Below are 27099 nucleotides of genomic sequence, written 5' to 3'. Positions count from 1 at the left end.
ATGAGGGAAGACCCAAGGTACTGTAGGTGAGCTCTGAAGGGGGCCTTCTTTTTGTCTCTGAAAGTCAAATTCCTCACTAATACTGATTTCAATCTGCCTTCCAAACAGAAAAGTAGACGATCTGCCTTTTGGATCTGGCTGTTGGATTGGTAGTGGGACAAAGGCTTAACGATATTTGGTTTTGGTTTGATGATAATACTATTATTTAAAAGGTGAAAGAAACAAAAAGGGTCAAATTCTGTTCTGGATCTGATTCTTACTAGCAGAAAGGATTCTGTTGCTGGGGTGAAAGGGATGGGAATCTTGTGGGAAAATGAACATTCCTTTCCAAGGTCTGTGAAGAGAAGGAAAACTAAGCACTACCTGACACATTTTCCAGTTTTCAGGAACATAGATTTCAAAGGGCTCAGAGGAAAGATAGATAGAATTCCATGTACTAAAATAGGGAAGTCAGCACAAGAGAGAGGAAATTCTCAAGAATGAAATTCTAAATGAAACAATTCCAAGAAGAAGGAGAAACAGAATGGTCTAAAAAGACTGATGCAGTATACACAGGGAACTAATCAACTTAGTTTTTTTTTTTAAGATGGAGGCAAAGGGAGGAAACAAAGGATGAATACCAAAGTATAACACGGTAACTATAAGAACAGAGTCTGGAGTGCTAAACTTCAGAATAAGCTAAGGCTGGCAAGGAAATTGGATGGGAACAAAAATGTGTTGCTGCTGTATTTTGGAGAAAAGAGGAGTATTAAAGAAAGGATAGGACCACAGCTTGAAGATGACAATGGTCAACAAAAAGACAGAGTGGTCCAATTCCTAGTTAGCTTCTATTTTCTTTCTTTTTTAAAAAAATTATTTGCAGTTTTCTACAATCACTTCCATATATCTTAGATTTTCCCCCCTACCTCTCCCTCCTTTCTCCTTCCTGAGACGTGTGCAGTCTTACGTAGGTTCTGCACATACATTCTTATTAAATACATTTTCACCTTAGTCATGTTGCACAGAAGAATTAAAAGGAATGGTAGAAACCATAAAACAAAACAAAATATAACACAAGAGAAAATGGTCTGCTTCATTCTGAGATCCAATTCCATAGTTCTTTCTCTGGATGTGGAAGGCATTTTGCCTTGAGTCCATTGGGAATTTTTTAAGTCTTTGCATTGCTGTGAAGGACTAGGTCTACTAGAAAATTCCTTGCACACTGTGGTTGTTGCTGTGTACAAAGTTCTCCTGGTTCTGCTCCTTTCACTCAGCATCAGTTCATCTAAATCCTTCCAGGTCTCTCTGAAGTCTTCTTGTTCATCATTTCTTATAGCACAATATTATTCCATTACATTCATATACCACAACTCGTTCAGCCATTTCCCAGTTGATGGGCATCCCCTTAAATTTCCATTTCTTGGCCACCACAAAGAGAGCTGCTATCAATATTTTTGTACATGTGAGACCCTTTCCCATTTTTATGATCTCTTTGGGATACAGTCCTAGATTAGCTTATATTTTCTCTGCTTCTGAAAGGAAAGAACAAAAATGGCTAATATGCAGATGATGCTCAAGATAAGTAAGAAGACTGTGAGAGAGCACCTAGCTGCCCTGGATGAATGCAAGTCATCTGGCTCAGATGAACTACATCCTTGAGTACTGAAAGTACTGGTGGATTGTGATGGCTGAATCATCATCAGGGATGTCTGAAAGATGTAGAAAACCAGAGCCACCAAAGGACTAATGAAGGGCAGAGGTTATTATGACTTTCTAGAAGAAAAAAAAGTAAAAGAATAGAATCTACAAACTATCAGCCAGACAGCTTTGCTTGGATTCCCAGGGAAAGTTTTAAGCAGATCATGAAAAAAGATAGTTTGCGAACATTTTCAAAAAGTGCTTACAGAAAACCAACATGTCTTCATCAAGAGAGGTTGTGCCAGACTAAACCTATTTCCTTTTCTGATAGGGCTATGAAACTGCCAGATCAGGAGAACTGCCTAGATTTTAGCAAGGAATTTGTTATACTACTCTCATGGAGAGATGATATGATGGTGATATGACAGTATGATAGTACAATCCAATGGGTTAAGAAGTGACTGAATGGGCAGATCCAAAGAATAGTCATTTACAGTGAGTGTAGGGAATATATCCTCTGGACTGTAGTCCTACAGCCTTATTTCCAAAGGGACTGGCAGTACTGAGGCACTTTGCAGTTGGCTTCACATGATGTGTAAGTGAGACACAAATCAAGTCAACAAGCTTTTATTAAGTGCTTACTACTTTCCAGTCACTGCGCTAAGCACAAGATACATATGGGTGGCTAGAGCCACAACAAAGTCACACCTTGTCACTCATTGGCCTTTTGATGACTCATGCAGCCATTAGATTTCAGTCTATTTAATTAGCCAGTCCTGGGGATTTCAGGGATAGACAGTTAGATACACAGTGTAGTGTCCAGGACTCTGGTGCTAACATATTTTGTCAACCATACAACTACAACAAAAAGTAACACCAAAAGGTTCCTCACCATTGCTCAACAGACCCCTATGTGACAACCTGCCTTAGTTAAAATGCCTCTTCTGATTCACTGGGAAAAAGGAAGTTTGTGACAAGATAATGAACTTCTGGGTTGATTCCAATATACCTTGGTTCATGTAGACTGAAGAAAAAGGAAAAAAACCTTCAACTTGAAATGGCATTAGAAGATTGTGATAAAAGATACTTAGCCTAAAGCTCATTGGTTGCACTATATTTTTACAAATCTCTTTTACCTATTTAATTATAGAGAGGTAGCATGGGATAGTGGGCGGAGATTCAGCCTCATAGTCAACAAGACCTGGCTCTGACATGTATTAATGTGTGGTACAGGCAAGTCACTTAACTTCTTGGTGTAACAGGCAATTCTCTAACCTGCTGCAAACTTACAATGTGCATGTGTAGATGGAGTTTGCTACAACACTGAAATCACAGGTCCTGACTCCCTGCCCCGCTAAAAAACATCTAACTATAAATTTGAGGTGTGAGTGAATGTTCATAGCCTGGATCTACTGAAGAGAACTGCTTATGGGTGAGAATGAGATGAGGCAAGGCTTGATGAACAATCCTGCACAGGGAGCCTAGGGTACAAGTCTGACTCACAAAGACCCTTGAGCTGGAGATATCGTTCAGGGGCTCCCTATGTTGAGGAGCAGCTTACCAGCCATAAGTATGTCTGCTCATATGACAAACTATAGGATACCTACTACTCTAATGCATACCGCTAATTACTGCCCGCAGGAATTATTTTAACAGACTCCAGTAGGGTTTTCATGCTATTATTTTTCCTACTCCATATCTCAAGCCATCCTTCATACTTCTGTCAGACTGATATTTCTTATTCAACTACCTAGTTATATCATAAAATAAAACCAAAACTATAGTGGCTCCCTATCACCTACTAAAAAAAGGTTCAAACTTTGTTGGTTGGCATTCAAGACCCTCCACAATCTGGCAGCAGCCTACCTTTCCGTTCTTATGTCACACTATTTCTCATGTACTTTACGCTGACAAGACTAGACTACTCTCTGTCCCCAGAAAATGGACTTGAACTTCCATTCACACTGATCCTTATACCTGGTGTGAGACTGGATGAGAGATTTAAAGCTAGAAAGGACCTCAGACATCATCCAGTTCAACCACTCCATGTCCTTATTGGATAACCCTCTCTGAAGACCCACTGAATTCCTCACCAGCCTTGAAAGCCTAACCTCAGGTGAAAATGGCCCCTTTTTATTCCTGGAACCACATACTCCAGCTTTTCAAATAATACCCACATACAAACACTTATGTGCAGGACACCATCCTAAGTATGTAATACTGTGTATTCTGATCAGTGTGTTGTCTTATGTCCTTCCTAGATGGTGAGATTCAGATGGGAAGGGACCGTATCTTATCTAAGCTTTTTATCTTCCCAATGCCTAATACAATAGTAAACATGTTACAAGATTTTGTGGCTTGTCAAATAATTTTAATGTGCATTGAAAAAGCAAGAAAGGCCATACGAACTAGGGTCAAGGGGAACTGAATGCTATCCTTATACTTTGGTGTTTGCCTCTACAGAATTTTGAAGCATGTTGTACTGGTTCATTAAACAATACCATGTTGACCTTCAAAAGTGCTCAACTCATACCCAGAAAGTCCAACAGTTGATTGGTAAGCTCATTAGGCTGTTACTGTTCAAATTATTTTTTAACGTTTTTTGGAACGAAACATCTTCATTTTACTGCAGTCTTCACAGTCTCAACATAAAGCAAAAAATAATAAAAAAGTAAGAAAGATCAAAGAATCACAGTGTTGTCAAAGGACAAATTGTACATTTATGGAACAGATGAACGCTTGAGAATCTAACGAGATAATCTTCCCAGTAGGCTCTGAAAAGTAAAAAATGTTTTTGAGTACCTACTACGTTCAGAGCATTGGATGAGGTCCTGGGGTGGGAGACAGGAAAGAGGCAAAAAGATAAAAGCACAGTTCCACATGGGCTACCATTTTTAACAAGCAAACTATCCTGTTGCCTCATGGAAGGCATTAACATAGCCTGATGAGAGGAAAGGACTGCAATTCAGGAGACCTGGCTTCTTGTCTTCAACTTACTAGAGTTAGGTATGGCCCTTGAGACAAGTCGCTTCCCTTCTCTGAAACCCAGAATTTCATCGATAAAATGTGGGAGATGAATAATATCTACAGTCCTCTCCATTTTATATTAATCGAATGTCTAGGTCCTGAATGATGCAAAGCAGAGGAATCCTGTTAGCTATGGTTAATCAAAGAATTCTTGGAGGACATACTACTTTGAAACTTTATTTGTTTTTATGATATGGTTACTAGACTGGTAGCTCAGATTTTATGAAACCTTTATGATACAACTGTGGACAAAATGATATGACACCAATGACACTGGTTGAATGACCAGTCCCAAAAAGTACTGATTAATGGAACAATGTAAACAAGGAGGGAGGTCTGCAATGGCAACAAATCTCAAAAGTTCTGTCCTTGACCCAATTTTATTCAACACTTTTGTCAGTAATTTAGACAAGATGTAGATGACATATGTATTAAAACTTGGGATGATACAAAGTTGGGAGAGATGCTTGATACAATGAATGAGACTGAATTAAAAAGATCTTGATATGTTGAATGATGTGTCAAATCTTATATGAATGTGTAAGTTACTTGAGGGTACGGATGGTTTTTCATTTTGTCCTTACTGAGGTACTGCAGAAGTGTCTCACAAACAGGAGGGGTTTAATAAATGCTGGTGAAGTGAACTGAATAGAAAACATAAGAGATAGAAGGGTAGAGTCTGCACTTAACGTTAAAAACAGTTCTACCAGACAAATACAGAATGGGGGAGGCGTGGATGTGAAAAAGACCTGGAAGTTTCAGTTTAAACTTGGAAATCTTAACGGAAAGCTTCCTATGAGATACTGGTATAATGAATGCTTCATTAATTCCAGTACAGTCTTCAGACCAAGAGAGAAGGTAGTTCTACTGCCTGCCCTCATCAGTACATCTATAGATTACTGTGTTAGGCTCTGGGTGCCACAGTTTAAGATGTGATAGTGAAGGGCTCTTGAAACCACAAATGAGGACTGGTTGAAGAGGGAATGAGCAACACAAGTAAAATAAAAAAGCTTGCCTCAGGAACCAGAGGATGAGTGTGCATGTTTATATTCTGTCTGGCTCCCTGCTCCCAGGGTAGATGGAGGCCTTTCTCTAGGATTTTTTCTACATTTCATGAATACCAGTTCCACACTCAGGCTCTTCTCCATCATTTACTCCTTGCTCATTACATGACTGACCCACTTCCACTTCCAGGTGTAGAAGAATACATGCATGACACCTATTTACTCACTGAGAACACTCAGGAGGCTTTTATTAACAACTAGTGAATGAACAGAGTTCATTCTTTTTCTAGCCTTCATTGAACAATTCGTTCAATATTTATTATAAATTTTCCATGTTCACCAAACTATGCTGGACAATCAGGGCCCACAGAATAAAATTCTTGTTCTCCAGAAGCTCACAATGCTGCTAGTAGACCAGGTATACATATATAAAACTTTTATGTAAAAGTACAAAGCAATGTGTAAGTTCTGTATGTACTCAATTCAACAAAGACTTAGGAAGACACTGTGCAAGGTACTGGATCACGCTTAATTTCTCTGATGACACCAGTCTTTGCTCATGGCTTATATTTTTTCTTCTGATCCTGCTGTAAAAGTGCTATTTCATATGACTATGTTGATGCGCTTTTATACTGACCCCGGTGTAGTAGAAAGAGTTCTAGACTGGGGATCAGGGGCCATTTGTGGAAGAAGAGAAGAGCCAGATCAGGCCAACTGTTAGTCTAAGTGAGAGGGGGAAGTGGGACTACTTTTTTTCCTCACACTACAGTCTACACCCAGCTTTGCCATAAATAGTGGTGTGATCCTGGACAAGTCATTTCCCTCTGTACATTTCGGTTCCCTCATCTGGGCTGGGTGATCTCAATATCCCTCTCAGCTCTAAAATCCTATCATTCCATGAATCTCTGAAGGCTTCTGAGAAGGGAGTGACATAAGGAAAGTGATATTTGAGGAAGCCTGCTCTTAGCAATATACAATATGAGATATTACTCTCAGCAATATATATGATCTACTTCAGGGAGGAAGACTGAAGACAAGGAGATCAGTTAGGTGGCTACTATAGGAATTCAGATGTGAAGGGATGAGGGGCTTGGAAACCTTAAGGCACAGATCTGAGGACCAATACAGTGAACCAGCAACATGGCTGTTGGATTGCAAGTGGAGACAAAAATGCCTCCAAAATTATGTCTCGGAGACCAGGAGGAGAGTAGTGCTGTTTAAAGTCATGGAGAAAAAACTGGTAACACATAACCTTTTAAAGAAAAAAAGTTCAGCAGCAATACGGTGAAATATTGGACACATATTCATGGCTAAGATCTCATCTGTTCTTATGGGGGGAATACCACTGGATGAAGTGGAAAGGATAAATAGCATAATTTGGGAAATACCTTATTAGATTTGATGAAAAGGAGGTTAAGGTAAGTACATGAGCCAAAATGTAATTCTCAGAGGAGGGGGTAGGTGGAGAGGAAGCACAGAAAGTGGGTATGGATCACTCATTAGGATACTCTAAAGAGTAGGAGACTAAAGTGTTAGAAGGTACCAGAGGGATAAGCCGAGTTTTCCAATTTAGATCTTCACTGACAGAAAGGGCTATTAATTTTGGCAAGTAAGAGGTCACTGGTGAACTTCGAGAGTGCACTTTATATTTATTGCAACACTTGCATCTATCCTAAATCTCTTTTCAAGGTCTGACACTGGCAGCTAACTCCTTAAAATTCCCAAGCTTTTAGAGAGTAAATTCAGGCCAACTATGAAGAATTATTAATTAGATGACACTACAAGAATCACACAGAATGAGGTACAGAAAGGCTTCGAGAAGCAACAATATGAGATACCATACTGAAATCATCGATTCCTCATTCACTTGTTGGAAAAAAGTATCTATTAAACACCAACTGCGTGAAAGGGTGCAGGCAATGGGGGAATTAGAGGCTGACCCTGTCACTGCATTTACAACCCTACAATCTAGTAGGGCAATAAAACATAAATGCAAATAATTATAATATGCAGTATTATATACATAATGTAAAACAAACTGCTATGTGAGGTCCTGAGAGAATGTCTTTAGAGGATGAATAAGACGCAGAAAGGGGGAGGGAGACTTAGGGAACAATGTGGATAAAGGCAAAGAGGTGGGTATATATCTTCGGGTACCAGAATATAGTTCAGTCTGACTGTGTGGAGGGGAGTGATATGTGTTAAAGGTGGAAAAGTGGCTTGATAGCAGATTGTAGAGGATCCTGGATGACAGGCAAAGGAGTCTGATTTTGACTGAGGAGCCAGGAAGGAGAGCCACTGAGGAGTCTTTGAGTAGAGGACTGATGTGACATAGGTAAGACAAACCATTCTGCAATAATATGAAGAAATGTAACTCAGCAAATTGACCAGGGATTTATGCCTCAGCAAACCAAACAATGGAAGACATACACACACGAAATGGGCTACTCCCTTGGCAGGAGTCCTCTTGGCAGTAGCCTGGTGTGTCCCAGTCTCTGCATTACTGCCTCAGGCACTTTCTTCTCACCCAGCACCACCTCCCCTCACCCCACCCCCTCCAGGAAAGTTATGAGGGAATGTTTCACCAAAATTGCTGGTTATGACTCCAGCACTGAACACTGAACTGGAAGACAGAAATTGTGGTGGGAAGCACTGTTTGGAGGCTGTTGCAATAGTACAGGCAGGAGATAATGAAGATCCATATTCATATCTATTGGGTTGGCAGCAGGGATGAGGATGTTGAAGAGTTTGAGCCTTGGTAACTCATTCCTTTCCCAGGACATTCACCAGCTCTCTCCTCCAGGTTTTTGTTTTTGTTTTTTTGGTAGGTGATTGTCACTTGTCTTAATTTTCTCTCCCAATATCCCTCTCTAAGATACCCTTGAATTTCCAGGTTTCATCTAACATAGGCACGGCTTGGACAGGACAAATGATAAGGAAGAGGAAAGAGTCAGAGAGCGTCCAAAATAATGGCAATAGCTAACATTTATACAGCACCTCTAAATTGGTAAACACTTTCTTCACAACCACCTTGACATACATATTACAAATAACGTTATCTTCATTTTACAGGTGAGAAAACTGAGGCTCTGCCAGGTGACTTGCCCATGGTCACACAGCTGGCAAGGGTCTTGGGAGGGATTCGAACCTAGGTCTCTTCAAACTCTATACTAACTTCTCTCTCCGGTATTATGAACATGGGAGCCAGTGAGTGGTGGAGCCAGAGACAGAAATAAGGAAATTAAACAGAGCACCATCAGAAAACCAAAGAGTAACATTGCAAGGCTGCTTAGTTCACATGGTTGTAAGGACATCTTAGAAGCTTTTTCACATATGTTCAACAAATGTTTAGTGAGTATCTTTGATGGGCAAGGTTTTGTGCTAGGTACTTAATATATCGTCCCAGGTCATTCAGGATGCCGATCTTTTCTTGTCTTTGGTTTTAAGCTGCAGGAAATGTATACCTGTTTTGTTTTTTTTTTCAAATAGGCTTAAAATAAAAATAACCAAAAGGGAAGAAAATAAAACAATGAGAATCAATGCTTCAGACTACTCGTCCTCTACCAATTGTGAAGAACGTGTGTATGTGTGTGCCTGTGCGTGTGTGTATACGTAAGCATTCTATAAAGTGGAATTTGACTAAATCCTAATTGTTTATTGAAAGCTTTTTCTACATTTTGGTTTATTTAATTATTAAAATTTCACTTAGTGTATCACTGGAGACTCACTATTCACCTAATGGATTTTAGAAAGCAAAGCACTACTTTCTCATTGGTAAAAAACAGCACAGTTTCTGCCGCTAACAAAAGGCCAGCAATGTTAACCAGAGAGCTTTCTGAAAGCAACATTAAGCAGTCTGTAACACTTCATTCTCAGGACAAATCAATCCATAAAGAACTGCATGTATTTATAACTCTAATTGCCATAGTTCAAGCAAGTTTGATGGGTGTGTTCCTGAAGCAAGCTTCTCTCTGGAAAAGGTAGGTAATTTTGGAAGCAAAACTGGGCCACAGTCATGAAGGAGTGCTGGACTTGACCACTTCTTTCTTCCTGCACAGCTCTCCCCACCCGTGCCTCCTGTCATTTCTCTGATCCTCTCCCATTTTCACCTTAGTGACTACATTGACTTCAACGACCAACTTTCTTGTAATTCAATTCAACAAACTGAAGAAACTGCTGGACAGGATGTGAGCTCCTTGAGTGATGGGGGCGGTTTTGTTTTTTCTGTATGTTCCCAGTCGGAGCACCACAGGGCCTTGAAAAGGCTGTCTACATTCCTCATTTTCTCCTATCTTCAATCAAATGAGATGGCATACTTCCCTCTTGGTCTTCCTGCTGGGTCTCATTGGACACACCAGGTCCTGCCTCTGTGCCTTTGTCATACTTGTTCCCTGAGCCTGGAATGCATCTTCTCCCCTCTGCCTCCTGGTCCTTCCAGACTTGGTTCAAGTGCTAACTTCTGCATGAGAGCTTTCCTGGTCCTTCCGGCTGCTAGGACCTTCCCCACACAAGTTCTCCTCTGTATGTTTCATAAATGCTGAGCTTACACATGTGCCTGTTGTCTTCCTGTTAGACTGAGATCCCTGAAGGCAAGGACTGTTCTGCCTTTGTCGACGCAGTCTAGTAGAGGGCTTAAAATGCACTGCCTTAGTGTTTAATAAATCCTTAACTGCCTGCACATAGTATTCTATGCTATTCGTTGAAGTGAATATGCACAGCAATGTATTAGGTGTTTTGAAAATTGTGTGATTTTAAAAAATGGCATGGTTTCTATTTCTAAGAATAATAGTATCTTAGGGTTGGGGAGGAAAGTATAATGTAGACAGATAAGCCAGTCAGTCAACAAACATTTACTAAGTCCCTACTCTTTGCCAGACACTGTATTAAGCTAGATAAACATAATATAAAATAGAACATGAGAGGCAAAGGAGTAACCCAAAGGACTCTTAAGAAAATCTGAGACAGGAAAGAACCATTTCAGCTGAGGAATCAGGGACCGCTTCCGGGAGGTGGTAACTAACTGGAGTTTGAAAGGTATCTGAATGGTAGAAATAAGGAGGAAGTGCATTCACTGGGAAGGGTGGGATTGGAGAAGAGACAGGCAACAGACAAAAGAGATGAAGAGGTGTTCTGGACTGGCTGTGAAACGCACAAAGGGGACCAGCTTCCCAGGTTTCCTTCAAGCCTCAGTTAAAATCCCTTCAGCAAGAAGCCTTCCCCACCTTCCTTAATGCTGGAGACTTCTCCCTGAGGTTATCTCCAATTGGCTCTATCTTGTTCACACAATGCTGTTTGCACGTTTTCTCACTGTGAGTTCCTAGAAAGCAGGGACTTTCCCAGTGCACACTGTGCCTGGCACTTAGGAAGTACTTAATAAATAACTTATTGACTTGAAAGGTAGGTGAAACCATAGACCTTAGGAAGCAGGTTAAGCCCCTGAAGGTTTTAGGGTAGGAAAGTAACATGACCAGTGCCCTATATCAGGAAGGTGATTTTGGCTGCTGCAGAGGATGAGAATACATGAAGGTAAGAGGAGAAACATGACGCAGGAAGATCAGTTAGCTCTCAATGAAAACGTGATAAAAAGGGATAGTGGAAGTGGGAGAGAATACAGATCATGACAACAGAACCAAGGTTTGAGGCTGGGAAAATGTCACAGTTAAGTGGAAATGTAGCCTTCACTAGTCACAGGCTGGTAACTCTTTATTAAGGCAGGATAGTAGAATGAAAAGAGTACTAGGTTTCAGTCATAACTCCTGGTGCCATTTACCATTTTACAGGCTCTTGGGCAAGTCACCCTCTCTCGAGGGGGTATAGAATTGCACTATCTCAAAACGGATAGGCAGCCTGCAGTAATCAATGAGATACGGGACAGAAGACATTCTGAAACTGTGCTGTATGAGGTTTTGTAAGTCCTTGATGCTTAGATATAGACCCTAATCACTAAACCCACTTTTGAGACCTAGCAGAGGCATTCATGAACTCCTAAAAAACTGCCCAAGTTTAGGACTGTGGAAAATATCCTCTAACATCTCAACTATTTAAATTTGAGATTCCTGAACTGCTTAATTTATTCCCACTAATAGGTTATCAAACTCATAGAAACTGACTTTATTCTACTAAATCCTAATGGGGAAATGAGTCATTCAAGTCATTCTTTTAGAATAATTTCAAAAACCCTAAATATGATGGACTTTGTAAAAACCATATAGTATCAATCAACTTTCTTGAGACTTTTTCTAGTGCTATCAAGGACTGGGCCTTCAATCAAGAGGTGTGTCCAGCTTAGGAACTTGTATAATCTCCACTATATTCCATCATTCTCCTTTTATTATAAATGTTGTGTGAAGAATTCCTTCTCTTGGTAGGAGGCTGAACTACAAGATTTCTAAAGTCTCTTCCAGCTCAGAGACTCTGTTAAATCATTTGACAAGACGTATTTGTGGAGAAGTCTGCAAAGCTCTGCAATTACACTCCCTATTGATTGTATTTCCCTGAAATGTCTCTTTACAGTGTGAGTTTATCAGGGGCAGGATTTAATTTAACCAATTTCAGCTGCTGGCCATCTATCATTCAAGATGGGTTTTTGCCTAGATTACAACACTTTGGTAGCCAATATATTACAAAAGGAAAATTCATCCTGCTACCAATGGTTTCAGAATTCTAAAAAATAGCTCCTGAGCTCTGTGAAGGCAAGAACCATGTCTAATCTACACTTTATATTCCCTCTGGCACTCAGTGCAGTGCTCCCACATTCTCTGGGTGTTCAACAGTGTTTGTTCAAGTGAAGTGAACTCAACCCAATGGAAATTCAAACAACTGACTTGGAAAAAAAAAAAAAAGAGGGTGAAAAAATGGTCCAGGATGAAACTTCACAGCTTTGGCTCACCATCTTTGAATTGACTGGTTTTCAAAGCAAACAACAAGCATCTAAGCCTTCAAAAAACTGTTGGGGTTTGTACTAAGAAGAAAAAAAACCCCAAAGATTTTTTAAAAATATCTTTTCACTACATTTTTAATAGTATAAATTTCTGAACAATTTACATTATTATATTACCACAGAAACACATGGATGTTTCATATCTACTCTAGCCTGAAATAGCTATTCATGTCTAATTTTTTTTGCTCAAATGTACAAGACTAGCCACTGTAATCATAACAAGTTACAGAACTTTTAAGAACTAAAAGATTCTCCCAGGTCTGGCCACGTTCAAAGACCTGATCATTTTAACAGCCAAAGATTCAACATCCCTGGCAAGTAATCATCTGATTTTTTCCTAAGAACCTCCAGTAATGGAGAATTCAACACTTGAGGGAGGGTGACACCTCAACACCTGTTCCATTGTCAGACAGTTCCAAATGTTGAGTTTTTCCTTATATTTGGGGCAAAATCTGCTTCATTGTACTATCCACACCTAGTCCAGCCCTCTGGGCCATGCAGAATAAATCTGCCATCTTCTTGATAAAGAAAAGGTTTTAATCAGGTCCCTCCCCCCATCACACACGCTTTCAGAATGATTCATTTGACATAATCCCTGTATGCTCCATCAATGTGAATTATTAAATGTAACCCACAATGTACCAAGGATAAAGGATTAACAGAAAGGCATTTGTCAGATAGGGCAAATTAAAGCCTACTTTGCACAGCTGCATTTCAAAATGATCACTGGAATCTTCAAATTGTGGCACAGGCAAAAAAAAATATATAGCTTAAAAATGACTGAGGCAGTGAGAGGGTGGTGTTGAGGCTGATATGACAAAAAAAAGGGCAAACAACAAGGATTCAAGTCAACTTTATTTCACATAAAGAGACTGTGGAGCACATGAGACAAAGCATCAAAGCCCTAGAAATGCTCAGGTATAAGAGCCACTCAGACTGGGGGTGGGAGCGTAGATGCAACTGGATGATTTAACACAAAGTGGGAGAAAGAGATTCTGAAAATAGACTTTATATACACACATACATACACACATATGTATATGTATAAAATATTTACATATTCACATATGCACGTGCACACACTCCACACAAGAGCTGGAAGGAAGGGCAGCAAGCAGCCAGCATCTGCAGGGGCTGAGGAAGGGGTGTGGGAGGGGGAGGATTAAGGCAGAGGCCATGCTGGGGTCCCCTCAGTGGCTCTGTAAGCACATGCGGCTGTGGTGTCCTGGAAAAAGGAAAAAGACCTGGATTGGCATCCTAGCTGGGGCAGCCCCTGGCTGGAGCCTCCCAGGCCTGCCGCTCCCGGCCAGGCTGACCTTAGGCTCCCCGAGCCGCAGCTTCCTCGCCTGTCCAAGGGAGCGGGGCGAGGTGACCTCGGAGGCCCCTTGGGTTCAGGCACCAGAGGCCTCGAGCTCGGCGGTGCCTGGATGACCTCTTTGTCCTGGGCTTCTCCCGGGGCCTCCCCCCTTAGACAGGAAGCTCCCTGAAGGCAGGCTTCGTATGTGCCCCCACCCCTTGGCCCAGCGCCCCGCACTCAGTAGGTGCTTAATAAGGGCTTGTTAACGGACTCCAAAGGGGTTTAATAAATGCTAACTTCGGCCGAGCCTCAGTTTCTCCAAGGAGGGCGCAGGAGGCTCTGTCCCGGTCCTCCCCCCTCCCTCTAGCCGGCCTGGGCCCCCAGCCCCCGCGGCGGAGCGGAGCGGCCTCTTACCCAAGGGCGCGGGCGGCGGCTCCGGCCTCCTCCCGCGGGACAGGAAGGCCTTGGGCAGCAGCAGGGAGACGCACAGCACGAGGCCCGACACCATGGCCACCTTCTGGAAGGCGGAGAACGCCATGGTGGCGCCCGGCCGGCCAAGTGGCGCCGGCTCAGCCCCGGCCCCGGCCCCGACCCGCCCCGGCGCCGCTACCGGAACCGGAAGCCCGCTCAGGGCTCACGGCATGCCTCGCTCTCGGCCCGCAAGAGGGCGCCGCGACGGAGCGGCGCGAGGGCCAGAACTCTTCGGGACGCGCCCGCAGGCCCATGCGGGTGGGGGGATGGGAGGGCATGCTGACCTAGGAGGACAGGAGGGAAGGGCGGGAGGCGGGGGGCGTGAACTCAGGACCGCCGCCAGGGGGCGCCTGGAACCAGGGAGTCAGCGCGTGCTGATAATGTCATCACCGTTACCATCATAGCGCGCATTTCTGGGGCGCTTTAAGGTTTTCGAAGAGCTTCAGAAACGTTATCTCATTCGATGCTCACAACAACCTTGTGTCATATTACCTCCATTTTACAGAGGAGGAAACTGAGGCAGAGGTTAAGCGGCTTGTCTAAGGTTACACAGTTAATAAGTGCCTGAGGCTGGATTTGAACTCAGTTCTTTTTTTAAAAAATCATTTTTTTACTTTAGTTTACAACATTCAGTTTCACAAACTCTTGAATTCCAAAGTCTCTCCCCCCTCCCCAAGGCGGCGTGGGATCTGACTTGGGCTCTAGCTATACGTTCTCTTTAAAAATATTTTCACAACAGTCATGTAAAAGAAGAATTAGAATTGATGGGAGGAACCACGAGAAAGAAGGAAAAAAATAAAAAGAACAAGCAATCTGCTTCCAACCACGGCGTTTTCCATCCGAGTCTTTTGGAATTGTCTTAGGACCTTGCCTTGCTGAGAAGAGCCCAGTCTATCTAAGTCAATCGTGAAACAATGTTGCTGTTACTGTTACAATGTTCTCCTGGTTTTGTTCATTTCACTCAGCATCAGTTCATATAAGTCTTCCTAGGATTTTCTGAAGTCCGCCTGCTGTTCATTTCTTACAGCACAATAATATTCCATTACAATCACATACCACAACTTGTTCAGCCATTCCCCAATCGATGGGCATCATCTCGACTTCCAGTTCCTGACCACCCCAAAAAGAGCTGCTATAAATATTTTGTGCATGTGGATTCTTTTCCCATTTCTATGATCTCTTTGAAATTGTGGTATTGCAAGGTCTAAGGTTAAGTACATTTTTATAGCCCTTTGGGCCTAGTTCCAATTGCTCTTCAAAATGGTTGGGTCAGTTTGAAACTCCACCAACAACTAGTTGAACTCAGTTTATTGCTCTATCCACTGTCCGAAATCCCATCTCAGATACATGCAGCCCTGGGAAAGGAGTGCTAGCCCCGGAGTCAGGAAGATCTGAGTTCGTTTCCTGCCTCAGACACTTATTAACTGTGTAACCCTGGACCAGTCATTTAACTTCTGTCTGCCTCAATTTCCTCATCTGTAAAATGGGGGGCAATAATGGCACCTACCTCCTAGGGTTGCTTTGAGGATGAAAGGTGCTTTGCAAACCTTGAAACATTGGATAAATGCAAATTCACATTACAATTTGGGGGGGGGGGTTGGGTCTCTGATTTCATTGGAGTAAGGGACTTAGGATAGAAGAAACTCCCTTTACCAATGCACAGTCCAATAGTCCAATTGTACCAACGTATAGACTTGGAGAGTTGCCCAGAGTATGGAGAGGTTAAGCCAATTGGCCAGGGTTACACCAGCAGTATGTGTCAGAAACAAGACTTGAACCCAGGTCTTTCTTATTATGTGTCAAAGGAGCGACTTGGAGTCAGGTTTCTTCCTGACTCCACTGCCCCTCTCTGACAAAGAATGGTTCATGCTAATAACATCAGTTTACATTTCTAGAGATCAGATTCTGGTTTACAAATACAAATGAAATCCCTTTGCATCTGTGTGTGTTCGTCCTTCGTTGCCGAAGAAGACCAAGAGAAATGATGACATGACTTGCACTTGACTTTGTTTTGAGTGAGGGAGGGCTGTGGAGATCACCAGCCTCACTTCTCCTCCAAAGCCATCTGAATCCAGTGACCAGATATTCATCAGGATGACTGGAGATGACCTAGGATGAGGTTAAGTGACTTACCCAAGGTCACACAGCTAGTGAGCGTCAAGTGTCTGAGCTGAGATTTGAACTCAGGTCCTCCTGACTCCTACACTGGTGCTCTGTCCACTGCACCACCTAGCTGCCCCCTGGGTGATGCTTTCCAGTTTCTAAAGCACTTTCCTAACACAGTATACTCACATCTGCCTTGTGAGGGATGAAGTTCAGGTAATATTATCAGCCCAATGTTATAGATAAAGAAATTGAGGGTTGGAAAAAGGAAAGTGGTTTTTCCAAGGTCACACAGTCAGAGTCAAGAAGAGAGCTGGAGAAAGCTCTGGCTTTGCAGTCAGAGAACCTGGGTTCAATCCCTGACTTTGCTATTTATTTTCTGATCCTGGGCAAATCCTTTAATCTCATTGGGCCTCAGTTTTCTGATCTGTAAAATATAGAAGTTGGATCACATTATCTCTAAAGACCCCCAAATGTGCTCTAAATCTATGATCATCTGACCAGGTGATGAATTCCAGGTCTCTGCCTCAGTCTGCCATTCTCTGTGTCTCTATGAAGACTCAGTCTCCACTGAACTCCACAGTCCCATCACACTCAGGACATCTTCCCAAGGGTGGTGTAATAATGAAATATACCCTGGACTTTGGGCAGAAGGTCTAGTTCTGAATGGTCATTAACTCCTTCATAGCCTTAGACAAATGAATTGGCCAGGCTGGACTTACAAGCTGTAAAGTTAAGGAGTAAGACAAGATGATCTCTAAGTTTCCTTGAAGTTCAAGATTCAGCATGGTATGGTGGACCTGGAGTCAAGAGACCTGGATCTCAGTCCTATCTCTGGTACTCATCAGTTGTGTAACTCTGATGCCTCGGTTTCTTCATTTGTAAAATGGAGATAATAGTTATACTATTAAAGAACATTAATTTTGCACTATTTTATAGTATATGCGTTATATATAATATATTACATATATGTATATATACATATTGTTTTATTGTTATAGAATGGAGGCATAGTACAAAACATATTCTATAAACCTTAGAGCACTTTAGAAATGTGAATTGTTATTCATGGAGTACCACATGTGCTCAAAGGGGTTGATTCCTCATGTGCAAAGAGCTCACTGTATAAGTGTGATCTGGAGAGGAAAAATACATATAAAGAGTGATATCAGCTGACTGAAAGAAAGACTAGAGCTGTCACCAGATGGGAAAATGGGAACTCGAAGCCTTTGACACAGTCACATAGCTAGAAAGTGTCTGAGGTAGGATTTGAATTCAGGTCTTTCCAGCTCCAGATCCAGTGTTCTAACCACTATGCCTCCTAGCTGCCTTGGCATCCTTGGGGAAGGTAGGATCCACTAAAAGATTACTTGATCCCTCTAGAAAAGGAGAGGAAAGTTTTCTTGACTGTCTGTGGAATCAGGTATTCATCCTTTCTCTACTTTTTCTTTTCTTTTGTAAATTATACCTTTTCTATATTTAATGTCTAGTCAGCCTGACTGATTGTCCAGGCAACTTGAGAGCCCTTTGGGATATAGCAAAATGAGATAGATTCTGAAGTATTTGGCAGCTAGGTGGCTCAATGAATAGAGTGTCCAGTTTGGAGTCAAAAACAACTCAGAAAGCTGAGTTCAAATCCAACCTCTGACACTTACTAGCTGTGTGACCCTGGGCAAGTTACTTAACCCTGTTTGCCTCAGTTTCCTCATCTGTAAAATGAGCTGGAGAAGGAAATGGCAAACTACTCCAGTATCTTTGCCAAGAAAACCCCAAATGGGATCACAGAGAGTCAGACATGACTGAACAAGTGTACTGAAGTATCTAGAGCCTCTCTGACTAGAGGCATGAGCTGGAGAGATTTTGTGAGGCAATCCCAAAGGAGGGGCACTGTTTCATCAGGGCTACATTAAAAACACTAATAGGCCCAGGTTCTCCTGTTTATGTTAATAGCATCTAGGCTGTTACACTTTGCATCATCTTTGAATGCTCTTTTCTCATAAGATCCAATCAATCACGATGGCTGACATTTCTTCCTCTCTGATTACTCTCTAATCTGTCCCTTCTTTTCCACTAATACCAATTGTTCAAGGGCCTGAGCTCAGGACACACTCTTTGTATCTGCCAGTGATACTCTCTGGAATCAAGTACACTTTGTCATCTCTCATGACCAATTTCTTTCAAAGTCATTCTCATAGCCTACCTCCTCCAGGAAGCTGTCCCTGATCACCCAGTTCTTTTCTTGGCTCCTGGAACCTTTGATGTCTGTGCCATTCATCTGGCTTCCTATTCTAATCTCTTTCCATGTGTGCACACTTGGCTCTCCAACTGAATTTTGAGCTCTGGGAAGGTTGAGACTGGACTTCATCTCTTTATCCTCTAAGGTGGCAGTACTCAGACAATGTTTCTCAATAATAAGAATTACCATTTCTGGAACGTAGTCACATTTACAAAATGTTTTCTTCATAACAGTTCTGTGATGTAGGCAATGCAAGTACCTCCATTTTATAAATGGCAAAACGGAGCCTCAGTGAAAAGAAATCACACAACTAGTATGTGGTAGAGTGGAATCAATAACCAAGGTCTTCTGGCTCCCAGATCAACTCATTCCTTTATATTAGCTGGAACATTTGCTGTTCTTTTCTGCTCTTGTTAAGGGACATGGAAGCCATAATGCAATAGTTCCATATGATGGGGCATTAGTAGGTATAATGTTGGTCCTTGACCTCAACCTTCCATCTTCCCAATCCTGTAGCCCCATGCAGTTCCCAGGATTTGAAGCACTCACTATTTCCTGACCCAGAAGGGAACAGAGCTATCTATGTCTTTTTCATTAAAAGCTTCTCTGCACTTCCAGCTCTCATTCATTCATTTATTCATTCATCTAGTCATTTAGTCATTTACATATTCATTCATTGATTCATTTAACAAATCAATTAGTCCATCAATCAATGAGTATTTATTAAATGCCTATTATGTTCCAGGGACTATCTTAGGCACTAAGGACAAAAGTATAAAATATTAAATAATCCCTATTCAAATAGGGAAAATATTTACAGCTTGAATGTAAAGTGAGTGAATAAATCCAAATACAGACCAAATAACTGAATACGATGTAGCTTGGGAGGGAAGGCACTAACAATTGAGGGAATTAGGAAAGGTTTTATATAAAAGGTAATTTTTGTGCCAGGAGAGATACAAGCGTTCTCTCTACAAGGTGGGGGACTCATACTACTCATACACACCAGCACAGTGGGCTTGGGTGCAATTTTATATCATAAAAACAGTGACCTACTGCATTTAAGAGGACTCACTAAACCCTCCATAGAAAGAGGTCTTGGCTTCGAAATAGGTCCTTACTGACAAATTCTAAGGCTTTGTGTATAGACCTCAACAAACACCGCTAACATATTCTGACAAGCATTAAGTTAGATGTTGCCAGCCAACAATGGGTAGCAGGCTAGCCAAGTATGAGTTCATTGTCCATTACTGGCTAGGGATGGATAAGGTGGAAGTTGATCCCATAGGCACCTTGAGTCCAATTCCACAGTGATACTCAAGCAAGGGGTAAAACACAACAGAGCTGAGTCCCTAATAGAAGAAAGCCCAGCTAAGAGCCTTCCACCAGACGATACTCTATTAGGAGCTGCAAAAATTTGTAGCATGATCTCAGTCCTCTCTCCTCTGATTGTCCTTACATCACAGAGGCCAAGAACAGATCCAAGAAAAGCTTAGTTCTACAAGAGGTCAATTAGAACATAAAGAAATTTAGAAAGGGAGGCAAAGGTAGCAATTTTGTTACTGTGTTAAATTTAACAGAGATTTTAATATACATTTAGAAAAAACAAACAATATATAACTGACATTCATGATTTTATATACATTTCTTTTGTATGTGTTTATGTTGAAATGTGTGTGGTTGTTGGTGTCTGTTCAGTTCAAAACATGCGACCGTAATTTCATTAGTTTTGAGACCATTCACATGGGACTTTTCCAAAAGAGAATCGGCATCTTCCCTGTAACTTGGAGTGTTGGACACTCGCCTAGAGTACTGAGAGGTTAATGAGCTTTATTAGGGTCAAACCATCAGTATGAATCAGAAGGAACTTGAAACAAGGTCTTCCTGTCTCTGAAGCTGGATGTCTATTACAATATGTTGCCTCATAAATTCATAATAGTAAAAAAAAAATTTAAAAAGAAGTGATTCAGGTCACAAGAAGGATGTTTGACACTGGATAACTCCAAGCTTTCCTCCCCAAAGCCAGTCTGCTGTTAAGAAAATGACTGAGACTTCAGTTAGCCAAGGAGTGCCATACTGAATGCAACCAATCAGCCCAAGGTAGAAGAAGGCAATTGCTACTACCCAAAGTCTACTGAACCACGATCATAAAAGTGGGTATGTTCAGTCAGGATGTGGGAGAATTCTGTTTGGCTGAGAAAATTCAAGAAAGGACCAGAGTGTCTGGTATCTTATCCTGCCAGATGATATTCAGAATCTTCATAGGACAATTCAAATGGAACCAATTTGGTTTCCTGGCATGGTGCTGGTCTACTGTCCAGTTTTCATGGGCATTCAACAATGAAGTCAGCTGTAGACCTTCAGTCTAATAGTCTAATACCTCTTCTCTCCCATTCTTTCCTTTGGAGCTTCCCAAACACTGAGCTAGCTCTGGTAGTGCGTGTGTCAACCTCACCATCCATGTGTTTGAGAATATACTCTCAAGGTAAGTGAACTTATCCACAGCATTCAGTATTTTTCCATTTGCTGTAATGGACAGTTCCACATATGGAGGGTGTGGTGCTGGCTGATGGAGAACCTCTGTTGTCTCAATGTTAATTGTTAGGCCAAAGTTAGAACAAGCAGCAGAGAACTGATTGATACTTTGTTGCAACTCAGCATCAGAGGCTTCATTGAGTGCACAAGAATGAACAGGGGCACCCAAAGAAGGATGAGGGAATTTCCCCCAGTTTCAGAGAGGCAGTGGGAAAACATAGACCTGAGAACTATAGTAATGATTGTACCCCAGGGAAGAAGTGATTTAAGTGAATTATTAATAGCCTACCATCAATGAGCCACTGTAGTTGGGTATGCAAAGATAAAAATAAAGTGTCCTCAAAAAGCTTGTTTCATTTGTTTCAGTAATGTCTGCATCTTCATGACCCATTTGGGGTTTCCTTGGTAGAGATACTGGTGGAGTGGTTTTCTATTTCCTTCTCCAGCTCATTTTACAGAAGCTGAGACTGAGGCAAACAGGGTTAAATAACTTGCCCAGGATCACACAGCTAGAAAGTGTCTGAGGCCAGATTTGAACTCAGGAAAATGAGTCTTCCTGACTCCAGGCCCAGCACAAAACAACTTATAATTCATAGATCAAAAAGCATATATCATGTCCTTTTCATTTGCAAGTAAGCATCAGAGTTAGAATTCAAATCCCATTTCTCCTAATTTCGAATCTAGAGTTTTCTTGAACAACGATTTGAAAAAAAAAGTATACATTTAATATTTATTTTTAATTTTCAACATTCACTTTCATAAGTTTAAAATTTTCTACACCTCCCTCCCCTCATTTTGTTTTGAAACAACAGATATTTCCCAACAAACACTTGAAGAAAACTTATTACAACGTTTATTTGATTGCCTTCTTCCCTCTCCTCCTCCATCCCCTCCTCTTCCTTCTCTCTGCTCTTCCTCCTCCTCTTCTTCCAAAATGAGTTTGGGTATCATTTATAAACAAGAAGGGTTGTGTTACTATTATTCATTGTGGAATTGGACCAGAGTTTTGCCACTGACTTGATTCATATTTTTTCAGCCATTATACATATATATATATTTCCTTTTTTTCTTGCACATCACTTCACGTGTGCCTTCTCAGCTTTTTCTGAATTCTTTGTTGTCATTGCTTTCAGCAATAATTTTCTTCTGCATTCACATTCCATAATTCAGTGTTAAACCTGAAGCCAGGAAGATTCATCTTCCTGAGTTCAAATCTGGCTTCAGACCTTTACTAGCTGTGTGACCCTGGGCAAGTCACTTAACCCTGTTTGCCTCTCTTTCTTGTCTGTAAAATGAGCTGAAGAAGGAAATGCAAACCACTCCAATATCTTTGCCAAGAAAACTCCAAATGGGGTCACGAAGAGTTGAACATGACTGAGAACGACTGAACAAATACAACCACGACCATAATTCACTGTCATTCCCCAATCACGGATCACATATTTAGTTTCCAGTTTTTTTTGTTATGAGATAATGCTGCTATGAACATTTTTGTACATCTGTCTTTTCTTGCTGTCAATAATTCTCAGGATATAATGACAGGAGTGGAATTTCTGGGTCACAGGGTATGAACAATTTGATACCTTTCCTTGAATAATTCCAAATTGTTTTCCAGAATTTGGAACCAATTCATAGGCTTCATCAGCAGTGAATTATTATACCTGTCTTTCCCCAACCCCTCCAACAATGCATTTTCCCATCTTTTAGTATCCTCACTACCTTGATGAGTGTGAGGTGATACCTAGGGGTTATTTTAATTTCATGGGATCATGAATTTAGAGCTTGAAGAGAGCTTAGAGGTCATCTGGTCCAATTCCCTGATTTTACAGATAAGGAACCAAAGCACAGAGAGGTTAAGTGACTTATATCTCATGGTCACACAGGTAGTAAGAGGCACAGTCAGGATTTGAAACATGGTTCTCAGACCTCTGTGACTCCAATTTCAGTGCTCTTTCCACTGACACTCAGTTTGTTTTGTTTTGTTTTTTATCATGAGTGATTTTGACTTTTAAGGTTGCTATTGATGGCTCTCCTTTCTTCTTTGGAAAGCCTTTGGTTATACCTTTTGATCATTTGTCTTTTGGGGAATGACTCATACATCTAGTGTTGGAAGGAATCTCATTGAACACTTTGGCCAGCTCCTTCATTTTACTGATGAGGAACCTGAAACTCAGAGAAGGTCAATGGCTTGCCCCAGGTCATCCTAGTTATCATCAAAAGCAGGATTTGAATCCAGATTCTCTAAGGGTCTTTCACTGTATGTCCCCCTAGAGTGTCTAGTGTTCTTCCTAGTGCATTTTCCTTTGAAGTACATTTCAGATTCACTGCTCCCCTCAGCCTGATTTCTTCCTGGGCCAGTTTGATTTCTTCCAGACTTGAAGGCTGGAAGGTCTTCCTTGGAAGGTGGGATTAATATTAATGACCCCTGCAGGGGAGTGCTAGCTGCAATACAGCATGCTGAGTTATCAAGCCGGGGCAGCAGAAGGCATGAACTGCCACTCAGGCTGTATAAAACGATTATCTTTCGGATTAAAGGCCGATCTGCAGCTTCATTTATTTTCTACAGCTAAAATTGGCCAGTGTCATGGTTGCTGCTGGATGGTGAGTGCAGCCTGAGTGCTCCGGCCCCGTCTATCTCTGACCCCCTCCCCACCAGATTCATTTCAGCTGCCTGCTCCCTTGCTCAAAAATTAAATAAAGTGTACGTTGGGGTGAGGGCGGAGGTGGGGGAGGCTCTACCCCCATAGAGACTGTATCAAAACCCATTTGCCTGGAGGTATGGTTTCCTGCTGTCTGCCCAAGCTTAAAGACACCTGGCTTCAGAGAGTCAAATGCTCAGAAGAAATGCATGTATTCTTAAAGGGAGTGTGGTGTAATGAGAGAAATACCAATCAGGGAGACCTGGGTTCAAATCCCAGGTCTCCCATTTACATACATAGTTATATGTCTCAGGCTAAGTCAATTAAATCCTTTGAGCCTCATATTCGTGATCTGTAAAATGGGAATGACACTAGGTATCCCTATCTTGCCAGGGACTGGAACAAGGCATTTCCAAGTTAGCTATTCCCTCACCATGCTATAGAACAGCCCCCTCCCATCTAGCGCTCTTTTATATATTTTCTCCTCCAAGGTTAATAGAAGTTAGCATTTATATAATAAATTACAATTTGCAAAGATATTTATATGTGTTAACTCATTGAATCCTTAGAACAACCCTGAGAGGTTAAGTGCTAATATTATCCCTATTTTGCAGATGGGGAAACTGAGTCTCAGAAAAGTTAAAGGACTTGTCCAATGTCGCCCAGCTAGAATCTGAGGCAGGATTTAAACCACTCCACTGCTCCATTAGGGTGCCATTTTGAGTATAAGCTTCTTGAAGGCAAGGACTTGACTGCTTGTTCATATTATACCCCCCAATGCTTAACACAGTGCTTGGCATATATACTTAATAAATTATTTGTCTATTTATCTATATCTGTCTATCTGTCTGTCTGTCATTCAATCTAAGGCAGCTTGGTGAGACGGATAGAGCAGTAATGCTCTCTGTGTCAGTGTCCTTAACAGTAAAATGGGGATAATAACGGCACCTACCTCCTAGGGTGGTTGTGAGGATCAAATGAGATATTTATAAATCATTTAGCACAGTGCCTAGCACATAGTAAGCACTTAATTAATGCTTATTATTAATCATTCTTGGATGCCTTTATTCTGTGGCATTAGTCAGAGCCTCTTTATGAGGAATAACTAGGAATTATTATGTTCAGAGAAATTACCATTAACTTCATCTGGGGCAAGAGGAATGAAACACGCTGTCCGTTGCTTTTTCTGGTGGAGGGTGAAAAGGTAGGCTGGGGCAGGACACTGCACTTTGAGGGGGAGAAAGAGCTCTTGGGTGCTCTCTTGGTCCTAGAGATAATGTGGGGCTTCTGGGAACAGAACCAGAGTCTGAGAGGGAGGGCAACAGCAGAGGGCATTCAGGGATGTGCTGGTAGATATTTAACATCTGGCTCTTTGGAGGAAAATATGTGTGCATGATACACTTTAAAATTCAATCTGTATAATTAACATTTTCTTCATTACTTTCTTAAGTCTAAACAATCAACAAAACAATAAGTTAATCCCTGATTTATAGTATTTACTGATTTCTAAGATGTAAATGCTCACACTAAAAATTTTACAATCATCTCTCAAGCCTAGGCCATCATCTGATAGTTCCTATTTTACTTAATTATATTTTTCTAGCTAAGTGTTAAGGCGTCAGCACATCATAGTGGAAAGAGAATTGGTCTTATAGTCAGGAAGGTCTCTGTTCAAGTCCTGTTTCTCACACATGTTGGCAATGTAACCCTAGGCAAGTCATTCACTGTACTTGGCTCCCAAAGACTTTGTATCATTCCAAAAATAAATCCCCCCATTAACATACCCACCCACACTCACATCCATACATGGCCCCCCTCTCCCAAAGACAAACTCATTGGCAGTTTGGAGATTCAGCCTTCACTCATAGCCCCTGGAGACAAATGATCTGTGCCTCAAACGCTGCAGCAGCTGAGTTCAAGCTGTGGAAGGTCCTCTGGGCAGAACCTTGAAAATGGACTCAGTAATAACCTGTTGGTTTGACCGCCAAGGAGCAGCCCTGGCTGGTTGTAGGGGGTCTTGTCATGAGAGGGTTGCCTCCTGGAGGATGCTTGCCTTTTTGCCTCAGACACTCAGGAAGCAATCTAGTAAGGTATGGAGGGTTTGGGATCTTTCACAAGGTGTGTGTTGCCCAAACGGAGGAGGAAATAAGGGAACTTTTGAAGATGAGAAGATTGACTAGAGCAGGCTGCCAGTTCAGAGTTGAGCTTGTCAATTGGTTGATAGATGCAAGAAGGGGGAGAAACTGAGGATGGACATGTTGGAAATGCTTTCTGTTCAAGCCTTTTCCCTGACATGGACATATGCACCTGTGAAGTTTGTAGGGGTGATTTTATAACACAGCCTAAAATATATCTTTGTTCTTTCAAAGACCAGCTGGGTTTCTGGAGAATTCCTCAAGAATTTGCTAGCAGGGGGTTTATTTAAAATTATAGTTCTTTTAAAGGTTAATATGAATATTGTCACTTAAGCAGGTTCCAAGTTTCTGATTAAACATCTGTTGAACTGTCAGAGGGAAATGCCAGAAAGCCCTCCTGGGGGGGCAAAAAAACCCCTCTCGAAGAGCAAGAATCCATTGAATAAGACACTGGTTTCGTTAAAAAGCCCCGGTGATATTCAGACAGCCTTAGACCAGAGAATCAGTCTCAGAGTTGATTAGTCTAAAGGGTATCCAAATAGGATTCCATTCCACATTGCCCCTGATGAGTACTCATTCAGCCTCTACTTAAAGACCTCCAGTGATGGAGAGAGAGTCCATTTCCTCCTGAGTCAGTTCTTTCTAACTTTCAGACAGTTTGAAGTGATAGAACTTTTCTTTTCCATACATCAGTACTCCCAGATTCTGCGCTCTAGGGGCTAATCAGAACAAGCTGAATACTTCCTTTCCATCACAGCTCTCTTGAAGGCAGTTTCTAGCTACCCTTAAAATCTCTTCTAAGAGAAAAGATGCCCAATTCTTCCAACAAATCCTCATTTGGCAAGCTTGACAGTGCCTTCACCATTCCAATAGCTCTCCTCTGGATGCCCTCCAGCTTCACAATGTCTTTCTTAAGATGTGGTGTCTGACTCTAAGGCACCAGATCACATCTATCAGACTAGCTAACATGACAAAATAGGAAGATGATAAATGCGGGAGAAGATGTGGTAAAGTTGGAACTCTGATTCATTGTTGATGGAGCTGTGAGCTGATCCAACCATTCTGGAGAGCAATTTGGAACTTTGCTCAAAGGGC

At 41.6% G+C, this 27099-nt stretch overlaps 1 protein-coding gene across 9 annotated transcripts in view; it reads right to left on the bottom strand.

The window, feature by feature from the left end:
- RIC3 (RIC3 acetylcholine receptor chaperone) overlaps positions 1–14528 on the bottom strand; it is a 92630-nt gene extending 78102 nt beyond the window's left edge. For 4 of the 9 annotated variants that reach the window (XM_072619535.1, XM_072619534.1, XM_072619536.1 and 1 more), the window contains exon 1: positions 14300–14525. In XM_072619535.1, coding sequence (XP_072475636.1) covers positions 14300–14423 — 124 coding nt within the window. In that variant the 5' untranslated portion in view covers positions 14424–14525. Of the gene's footprint in view, positions 1–14299 lie in introns of all 9 variants that reach the window. The other 5 variants (XM_072619532.1, XM_072619530.1, XM_072619533.1 and 2 more) reach the window with 3 other exon arrangements.
- Between the last annotated feature and the right edge of the window lie 12571 nt (positions 14529–27099).

This window comes from Notamacropus eugenii, chromosome 6 (genome assembly GCF_028372415.1).
Source record: "Notamacropus eugenii isolate mMacEug1 chromosome 6, mMacEug1.pri_v2, whole genome shotgun sequence".
NCBI classification, from domain to species: Eukaryota; Metazoa; Chordata; class Mammalia; order Diprotodontia; family Macropodidae; genus Notamacropus; species Notamacropus eugenii.
Note: the sequence above shows the minus strand (reverse complement) of the source record. Positions and strands in the feature narration are given on the sequence as shown.